This window comes from Temnothorax longispinosus, chromosome 2 (assembly GCF_030848805.1).
Source record: "Temnothorax longispinosus isolate EJ_2023e chromosome 2, Tlon_JGU_v1, whole genome shotgun sequence".
Classification (NCBI taxonomy): Eukaryota; Metazoa; Arthropoda; class Insecta; order Hymenoptera; family Formicidae; genus Temnothorax; species Temnothorax longispinosus.
Genome location: NC_092359.1, coordinates 4,708,130 through 4,719,098, shown reverse-complemented (window position 1 = coordinate 4,719,098; position 10,969 = coordinate 4,708,130). Strand labels below are relative to the sequence as shown.

Here is a 10,969-nt window from a genome sequence, read left to right as displayed (position 1 = left end):
GTCGGGAGGATAAGAAAATTTAAGCCACCGGCACCGGAGTGCCATATATTGCCACGGTACATTAGTATGACGCATCGTCGCCGGAGTCCTCAACCCGGCGGAACGCGAATTTAAGCGCGGACGAAACTGCAGCCAAGGTACATACTTTGCTGCACCAAGAATCCGCTAATGTATCCGGAAACCCCGTTAATTTCCCTACTCGCCATCGATAGAGGGACGAATCGAACGTAAATACGATATCGCTGATGCACCTGCGAATTCTGACGTTTAATAACGTGCCTATCTCACATATGCTGCTCGTTAAAATCAGGTGTGAATTGCCATAAATTGAGTAATAAAGTTTCATCAAAATCAGAATTTTTGAGTTTGCCAGGTTTCCTTGTTAGAAATTGGCTATTAGAGACTGTCGATCTTAAAAATTATTTAACGAATTGTTTACAGTTCGTTATTCAATTATTAGTAATAATTGATTTATTTGATTTACAAGAGAATTTTGCGATGTGAATTATTCGGCTTTTAAATCATACATTATATTTAATATTACACGACAAAAACTTGTTATAATAACTATATTTGGATTCATAAATAAGCGAGGCAGGCATAATGTTGCAATGCGCGCATAATTTTATGTAAATATACTTAATTCCAATTAATTTATACAATAGTATCATGACTGTAACATTTACGAAGCTCCACTGTTTGCATGAATAAATTCAGAATTATAATATCACGTGTATTATGAAGTCAGATAATACGCAATACTGTGAATTTAATGTAAAAAATGGCTACACTATATTCTCACAAATTAGTCACATACTTAGGATCATATAGTATTCTCCAATGTCAGAACTGCCAGTTAAATAATCACTGAACAACACCGTCGCAGTGACTTGTAAGAATAAACCTGACGTGCGAATATCTTGACGCAATTGTAAAATCTCATTGTAAGAACCCTGAATGTCTTCGACAATCGTATGATCGATGAGCGAACCGATGCCGCGCCCGAAGCAAGTGTTTCCGAAAAAGTCGCGATTCATTTAGGACACACCGGATGCTTAGGACAGCGAGTAAATTGAGACGACTTAATTGCATTTCCATCTTCAAAGACGTGTCCTAGACGATTTGCTGAATGCGCGCGACCTGCTCCAACGGCACAACGTACCTTTGATTTCTCCTCATTAGCAAGAAACGCATCGGTGACTCCGAACCTCCCGGGGACAAGAGACTCTAAGTACGCTCGTCGCGGCATTACCCCGCCGGGATTTTCTTTTCTCTCTTTTTCCACCAAAAAAAGTCCGCCGAGAACATTAAGCCTTCGCACCCGAAATTATTCTACGTGGGCGAAGTGCAACTTATTTTAATGATGTTACACAAAGACGAGTCGGTCGAACTGGCAAACCAATTAGTAGGATGCCTCGTAGCTTCGCGCTCAGTTTCAAGGAAAAGACAGTTTATTGTATATAAACTTGTATAATTCTCTCTGTGAAACATTTAAACTTTGTGCGAATATTATAGCAACACTGTTAAGTTCATAGTGTCAAATTATACTCAATTTGAGCCATTTTCAACTATTCCTATAGTTCCTAGGTTACCACTCTCTGCTCCTAGTCAATATATCCTAGTTAATTTAACTAAAACAATGTTAATTTAACTAAACCATATGGGGAATTAAAGTAGTACTGTTTTATATTAAAATAATAAATTTTGACACACATGATAGTTAAAAATAACAAAATGTTATTTAACTCAAGGTATTAGTTTAAATTTCACCCTTGATTATTTCACAGTGAAAATCAAGTTTTTTTTCCTTCTGACGAAAAACCGTTTTATTTCTGAAACACTTTACACAATGTTGTATCCCTTCTAATTATTGTCATAGATAACATAGATAACAATATGTCGCAATAATGTCACGCAGTAAAATGCTCAACATTAATTTATGTATCGTATGCATATCGCCGAGTCATTTCGACGAGTTTTTCCGATTTGACGTTGATACGTCGCGCGTGCACATTTTCTATCTCTATCTATATATATTTATAGATGCGCTTCCGTTCTCAAATTCATGTCCCGTACGTTTATTCGTTGACCAGTTATTTCTGTCGTTCTTACCGAATGTTACAGGGCATTACGATTTAATCCACCGATTTGCTGAATCGATTAGAGCGTCTCGGCACGATATAGAACGATTCATGAGAAATAATTGAGAAATATGGTGCCCGCTGTTTCTCGATTCAATCTCGCTTATTCATTAACATTACAAGAAGATTAATTTGATTGTCATCCGTAATTGATGCGTTTCGCATATCTCATTCGAATCTCTTTCAATTATTCGCAGGAATATACATTTGCGTTTTCTTGAATACTCAGGTACTATTTCAACGAGAAATTAGATGCTATTAATAAACATTTACGCCAAGTTGAAGCAAACAAATTTCCGCAATAAATAGAATTAAACACTTTGGTTCTCCAAAAATGTTTATGCTTCAAACACCATATTACGGTGGAAAAATATAGAAGAATATCCAGAATACACGAGCAGTGTCTAAAATTAATTTTTTCGAATATGACTCGAATTTTTGCTTAATCGCGGCACATTTCGTGTTTCATTACGCCGACGGAGAGTTATAGGCGAAAGAATCGTATGTCAGAAATATCTGTCTGTCTGCGTACGCGTCGAGAATTACATTGCGGTTGACAGAGTTGTCAGTCCTGTAAATAATTTACGCCACCATCGAGATCTATTCGGCGTCGTGATTGCGCGGTATACCGAACGAATCTGGCAAGCAATCTAGGCAGTATATCATCCGCAGAAGTATGACAGCGAGTATCATATACGTCCCGTGATTTATAAATAAATATTCGGCGCACTCCAACGTTCGTGCCTTGCCAGACAATCGTTTCAATCCTGATTAACGTTTGTTGCGGGATATTTCTGTGCTGATTTTCGGAAAGCCTCTTGTCTCGGGACAATGTGTATACGTGTAATATAATGACCGAAAAATAAGAGTTTGCTTGTTCAAAGCGTGCGCAATAAAACAAAGCAGAATACTCATATATATATATATATATATAAAACATATATCTCGATGAAAAATGTATTTTGTTATATGTGTATTTATGTACATATATGTATTTTGATAAAATTCATTTACAAACATTATATGTCACTATATATTATGACACTAATTAATTAGTTTTATTAATATTAAAATTTCAACATGTCAACATATTCCTCATTTGTTACGTAAAGAGGCTCCAGTTTAGACTCGGATGCGGCAAGTTAAAGCGCCTGGGAAAAGAACGCACATTTGTCTGAATTAAATACAGTTTATAGGTATACAAAGTTCAGATTTCAGCTCTCTTCTATTAAACTGCTAGTGCAATTTTATTAAACTGCTACTGGTTTCCTGGAATTGTCTCTTATCATTTTTACTGATATGCGTCATTTCCATACTCGTCAGATACTAAGCGGGAGCTATACTTCTTTGCATTTTTTCATTATCTTAGCATCTAAGATCCATGAATATTTATAATCTTTTCAAATCTACGGTGTTTTTAATTTTATGGAGATTGGAGGCACCGAGAATCAGAGTTTTCCCAATATTTATGAGAAATTAAACATCGATGACGGCGTATATTATCTTTGTGTAATTATTATATGTATATAAGATTTAAGTAACTTCTACAAACTTTATTCCCGAGATCTTTTTTAATGCAAAATCGATTTTTCTTTAGCGAAAGTTTGATTAGATCCCATTTTTCTTCGTAACTCTTTTATTTCCGGAGCTAATCGCGTTAGCAACTAAGTTTCCAATTAAAATTTTATTAAAATGACGTCCACTTGGAATTAAATAAAAATGTCTTTATCGATTTTCGCGAAGATTGCTTTCGCGAAAAATTGCTTGTTCTCAACTGTTCGTTTAAAAATTAAAGTCTATTGTCTTTTCGATATTTTTGTTATGCAAATATCAACTTGGGCAAACAATTCACATTTTGTAAAATTGAAAATTAATTACTACCGTCTCTTTTAGGATGGAAGACGGATGGAAAATAAATAAAAAAAGATTGAAATTACCTGTCTTCTTTTCATATTTATCGACGCATGTCGGCGCATTCGTCGTTCCAACTAATATTATTAGTTTTGTGCTGTCCATTTTCTTGGTTAAGCTCTTAGCAAATATATCTTTACCTGCACTTTCGTGCCAGCAACACGTCCGAAATGCTGGTGGAGTGTAGGTGGCTAATTAGTCATCAACGCATTCGATGATCTGTCGCGAGATATTTGCACTATCATTATAGAGTTAGGGTCGTCAAATATTCGCGTATCTAAATATCTGAATATTGCATTTAAAAATCTCTTTTTTTCTGTGCAAATATTTAATCTCCTTTAGTTTTTATATTTTACGTGTATATATCAGGTTTAATTCCAAATGACTCCAACTTTTTATAGATAATTAACAGATGCCGCAATGTAAAAATGTTATATAAAGATACAATATAGATACATAATTAAAAACTTTTTCTATTTATCTACAAATGTTTCTACAAATATCTAGTACTTTATATAATCGAAATTAGAAGAGAATATATTTTAGCTAAGTAAGTGAGTATTGTTTCTAGTATATAGAGATGATTGCTTTTTGTATAACATTTATTTTTGATATTGTGTATTGTGTAATTACACAAATAATATAACCATTATTGTGAATTTATGTACTTTCTACGTGGGCGGAAAAATACAAGTCGGACTTAAGACAGAAAGACGGAAGCGCGCATCGGTGCCAAGAATAACGGCTTCAAAGCCCTTAACGTCGCAGTATATAACTTATGCAAATGCTTTCTCCGCGGCGAAGGACAACGAAAAGTGGAAAGAAGAAGCCGTCCCCGGTTACCGTTCGGGAAACGCTCACAATTCATCCGTATCTAGATATACATTACGACGGAGACGTATAGGACGGTCAAAGAGCACCTAAAGTTCGCTTAAACGTAGTTTGTACTTTGTACACAGTGCGCACGTTTGCTCTCATGTTTGCAAGACTACGCTCGTTGCCTCGAGAATTGCGATGATCTTTTTGTGCTAAACGCGGCGTGAAAATGAAGTCTAAGTCTTGCACTGAGAATTTCGACTTGTTAGAAAAGGAATATTCTAACATTCTAACATACAGCAATGCATACGGGATTAAGTGGAGGCGACGTTGTACAAAATAACAAACGCAAAGTGCGCGTGATTTTTTAGGAGAGAGGTATATTATTCTAATATTGTTCGTATTTTTATGTTCCAGGTTTCGAGCAGGCCGAGGTGTTGTCCTCGCAAAATAACGGAAGCAGCTTGGACTGTCTCAGTATGATCGTGCAGAGCATAAACGGGCCATTGCAGCCATCATCTGAAAGTCATTATTCGTCTCATCATTGAAGTTGTACGGTACCGAGACTTAATCCTTTCGGATCGGTCTTTTTCCTTAGCTCTTACAGCGACAATGTGACATTCGATATTTCGATGCACGTACACGGCCAAAGACTCTCCTCAGAATAATCCTGTCGTATTACGCAGGATGCTCCAAAAATCGTTGAAGGCATAATTTTGGTGATTCGCGGATAAGAACGAGGAGATGAATGATACCTGTATCATTATTAACAAGTCAATAACGAATAATAGCTATATAATTGTATAATTTAAAAAAAAACAGGAACCGTGTGTGTTTCTAAACTCAAAGAAACCCCAGAAAAGAAGTACGTGATTTCTGAAACACCGTATAAATTTTAATCGGCATGCCGAACGCGGACTGGCATTTGATTTTTATCGAAACGAGAATTACGGGCATTGCGAGCGATTAAAAAGTCCAGGAAGTTCGGCGAAAGCACGCAAATATAGTATAGGTTTCCAATTGTTACCGATAAATGCGAGATTTATGCGAGATATCGGAAGCGCTGTGTGGAATAGTCAAATATTTTATCTATACCAAAGGAAAATATCTTAAAGAATAATCTTAGCCTCTCTGCGCGCGCGAGTAACTTGAGATATTGTATAGCTGGTATAACACAAAGTGAACGTGGCGGAGACGAAAATTCATAGCAGGGTAAAAATTTATTACGAGTTATTCGTTGCAACTTTTTTACGATTATTTTAATTATAAATATTTATGAAGTGAACGGTCCTATTAATGCTTTTTATGATTTAAAAAGATTTGTTTTCAACTTGTCCGTTTTTAGCGATATTGATATTAGCGATATTATAACAAATGTAAAATGCAAAACGACGGGAGTGCCAAAAATATTCTTCGTGCTTCTATATTTTCTTCTTTTTCCCTTACTTTTTCTTTTCTCTCTTTATAACAAACAAATTTTCTATATTTTTTGCCAGAATAACAATAGGCATCTGATACAGAGCTTTTTCTAATCACATATTTTCAAGATTATTTTCCCGCATTTACATCGTTTTGCATTTAAAGTCTAAAATTATGAGTCTAGTTCCTAATACGACGAAATGCCTTATGAAAGTTTTACGCGAGACGTTTGTCTTTCGATATGCTCAACAATCGCCGAATTTTTCATGTGCCTGATGCAAGCGAGCGTATCGATCACGTAGTACGTAAGTAAGCTTCGTCGATACCGCGATGCTGTAAATATGTGAAATTATAAAGCAATAAAAGAGAAACGATAGAAAAGCGCGACTTCTCTCTCGTTAATTTTCGACGCGTTCGCATTTTACACTGGATTTTCGGGGCGCTCCTTCGTATTCTCTTTAGCTAGCTTTCGTCAGTTAGCTCGCCGAGTCATTTATCAGACAGTGAATAATTAATCAGCCGGCTAACTATCACTGCGCTATTAAGGACCACATATTTTAACGCTACGCTCTAGCCGTTACGTGACCGTCATATGTGATTAATGACGTATTGGCCTTGGCAAACATTTAACACGTGTCTCCATTTAACATCTAAACGCTAATCTTTTGGTCATTCTCACTTATAGGTCATTGTAAGAAGAAATTTTAAGAAGAAAACAAACATCCTACTTCAGTAACATGCGCGAATATATCGTCAAAATCGTTTAAAATGTGTCGGAAAGGCGCCAAGCAGCTTGTTGAAACGACTACGCCTACATTTTCAGGATACGCTGCCACTTTAGACTCCATCATATCCGAGGAAAACGAAATAAAATGTCAGCTGTCGCGCCATCGCTTCCACTCCAAGTGTCACTTCCTCCGCGCATTCTTATACCTAAACGGAAATCTCGAGTGCCTTGAGTGTCGTAAAAACTTTCTTTCTGGCGCACCGCAAAAAGCTGCATCGGTAGATAGTTACATATATTGAGCACCGTAAACTTTCGGTACGTATAAATTTTCAGTCGACATAAATAAATCTCCAATTTTCTGTAAATCACGTTAAATGATTATTCAACGGTTCTGATAAAAATGACCGATCACTTATTGATTATTTAATTTATATGACGGAATTTGTTTATCTTAGGTAGCCAATAACTTATAGTAGAGCAAAAATTGAAATTACGTGTATGAATCACAGGTTACGTCTTACATTGTAAAAAGCAAATGCTTCTGCTTCTATACCTCACGTTAAAAGCGTTTACGTTACTTTCGTTCGTGCGACCCTTAAGTACGATGCGCTCTTTGACCGGGTCACCGACTGTCGTGTCACTGAGGACAGCTGGAATTGCCAGCGATTTATGAGATACGCACGGAGAAGCGCTTGCTAGCCGTGAAAGCCGTGACACGGGAAATCGGAGCGGAGGGATTGCACAGAGAAAGAGAGAGAGAGAGAGAGAGACCGGACATACTCTACGACTACGGTAAATCCAAAAGCTCGTCAGTGCCATCGCATGGCTTTGCCGGAATATCGGCACGTTTTCAAAACAGGGCACGTCCCACGAGGCACGTCGAATGCATCTGCGCCCATTCGTCACGTCACGCTATTAACGGCAAATTTAGAATCTCTTATGGGGATTCCTCGCTCTCGTTCTCTCTTTCTTTCCCTGCTTTTCCCATATCCCATAAAGCACCCTCATATATCGCCTATGTTTTGCCGCGATAGATCGCCACCCGATACCGAGGTCGCTCGGCGCTTTTGAAGGATCCCACAATGATCTGTGTCTTCCTTAAAAAGCACGCCGTTAAGCAGTTCATACGACGTCGAGCGCGCTTCATTATTCCGAGGCGAGGCTTTCGCAGCGTCGCCAGAAGACGCATACAAAAGAAGCGCAGAGATGATTACAATGCAGATGAAAGAGTGTTTTTAACCAGCTGCAGCTTTTGTACCTTTTTCTCACAGAGACTAGAGGCAGGTTTTCAACTAGCTGATGCACATATCAATTAGTCTTCTTGGCAGAGATTACGTTGCCTCGATCGAGCCATATAACCGCGATCAATGTAATAAAGATACAACTGTAACTCTAGTCTTTCTAAAACGAGACAGGTATATAATAGTGAAAGAAAAAAAGAAGAAGAAATAAGTATTAGAAGTGTAGGCAGAGATAAAGAGAATTACTTAAAAATTATTAAATTAAATTTAAACAAAATATGGGTTAATTCCTTATACGGGCGTTACAGATGCAGAGATGAGCAGTTGCTTAAATAGATTAATAGAAGTCATAGACTTGCGGCATTTGGTCGTTCGGTAAATTAAACACTTAGCAAATTCGAAATTGTCTTTCTCTTATGCTAGGTCTACAATGCGAGTCGTAAAGTCGTGAGTCGTAAGAATTGACCAATCACAGTCGATTATTCTTCTCAAATTCGATTGTGATTGGTCAATTCTTACGACTCATGACTTTACGACTCGCATTGTAGACCTAGCATTAGATCGGTCATTTGTCACGCAGTATCGCCAGACATCAGGCTCGGCCGGTGGACTGTTTGTTCGCACGGCTGTTTCTTTAACATGCATATACATTTTCCGGCGCAGATCCGCGTCGAATTTCAAAGCGCTCGCTCCCTGTCTTCCCTCTGGCCAAGTAATCACGCGCGGAAGCTTTCACCGTGCGTTTAATACGCTGGAAAGCGTTTTCCAGATGCTCTCCCTCGTAAAGCATCGAGACACGACCGACGCGTTTGTTTCGCGCAACGTGTCTTCCGCCCGCGATATACCGTCCCGTTCGTTTCCGTGATGCACGTTTAGCGAACGTTGTAATTACTTATTTAATCCATTGAATGGGACCGCTGCCGACGGGATATCTGGCTTAAGGGAATTCTGCTGTGCATTTACAATCTGGGTTCTTTCCCGGGGAATTGATATCTGTTGCATCTCTACTAGTAGACATGAATCTCTTGGAACAATTCTACAGAGACTGGCGATAAATTAGAAGATTTCTTGTAACCAGATCTTTAAAATCTACGAATTTTAGAATAAAAGTATATTACGCATTTAATTATATTGCTAATTTGTATTAATATTTTACTGAAAGTAGAAATAAGCAAAATTTTAGTACAAAAAGTTTTGACAAAAATTATTTCTTGCTTTTTTTTAATTAATCGGAGTTGTTGGCATTATTTAAATACAGGTAATTAAATTTAGCAATTTACTAAATCAGGTTAAAAGGATCCTCCGTAGATTGTTATTTGACAAATTATTTTAATATTGTTTTCATGATTTATTTAACTTACTCCGAAACTGAGCTCCACGATACCACGTATAGCGCCTGCAGTGTTCTAATACTGTACGAAACATGCAGATAGTTGAGCTAACGTATATTGCAACACAATGACACAGTGAAACTCTCAACTTCGGCTCAACATCTGTTGACCCCTCCTGCACCGCGCGACCCTTTAGACTCCTCGAGAACTTTGGTATCTCGAGGGTCCCTTCGTAACAAGTGCGCACTCTACCACCACCCACCGTGGAGATGAACCGATGTATCGGAAGCGTTGGTGCAAGAAGAATAGAGGGCGAGGGGCGTCAGTTTGCGGAAGATTGCCGAGTAATGCGATATGTAAACGCTTTCATGATAGGCGTTTCAAGTTTTTCTTTATATAGTAAAAATAAAAGACACATAAATACTGTATTTTCTCATTATTTTAATATATTTGTCTTAACGTGTATAAGTTCGGAGATTTATATACACTCTTTATATAAATCTTGAAAATTTTTTAAAGAAAAGATATAAAATCGAAAAATAAATTAAATTCTTTAGATTGTGCTGTTTATTCAAAAACAATGTTGAGGCGATTTTTTTTCGATGACTTGAGAAATATACATATTTCTCGCTGAAATAGCTTTAAAAGAAGTTATATAGATTATCTAAAAAGAAGTCTAAAAACTTTATTCCAAAGATTTTTGTTAATTAGTTTATTTATTTAAAAAAAATTAATAATATAATGTTAAGGTTTTTCGAATATAAATGTGTCAATAAATAATTTTCTAAAGCAGTAAATAATTTTCAATAAAAGGAAGATATTTTGCGTGTTTCCATTTGGCACTTAATCTATAAGGGGATAAATATTAAAAATGTGAAATTATATTGCGATTTTTTGTGGATTACATGACACGGTTGTGTAAAATTCGTTGGTGATACGTTAAAATTAATCACGTAAGCATTTTTGCGATTTATAAAACTATATTTTTAGCTCTCTCAGAGAATAGCCGTAATTAGAGAGAAAGCAACAAAACATATACAGGAGTTGCCCAACATTAGCCAAAAATAGCCATGTCGCGAGTGTAAGAATAGTTTGGGACGACATAAATATTTTCGGAGTTACTGACCCGTCAAAACTTTCCAGAACTTCGTCGAGAGGCTGAGGCCTTCTAAGTATCGGCATCTCACGCAATCGGCACCTTTCGAAAAATATACTTTAGTTCTGACTCTACATGATCTTAATATATTCCTTGATAATGTCCAATCTTTTTCCTTATTTCTTTTTTGAATGATTATATTTGCATGTGAAATTATGCTTTTTCTTTAGATGCATTATACATGAGAAATACTTCACTATACGTACATATTCTGTTGTATTAATGTC

The 10,969-nt window shown here is 36.8% G+C and overlaps 1 protein-coding gene across 1 annotated transcript in view; it reads left to right on the top strand.

Moving 5' to 3' along the window:
* Nau (myogenic-determination protein nautilus) overlaps positions 1-7,379 on the top strand; it is a 57,774-nt gene extending 50,395 nt beyond the window's left edge. Inside the window, exon 5 of the mRNA XM_071771318.1 lies at positions 5,286-7,379. Coding sequence (XP_071627419.1) covers positions 5,286-5,416 — 131 coding nt within the window. The 3' untranslated portion in view covers positions 5,417-7,379. The remainder of the gene's footprint in view (positions 1-5,285) is intronic.
* Positions 7,380-10,969: the final 3,590 nt, after the last annotated feature.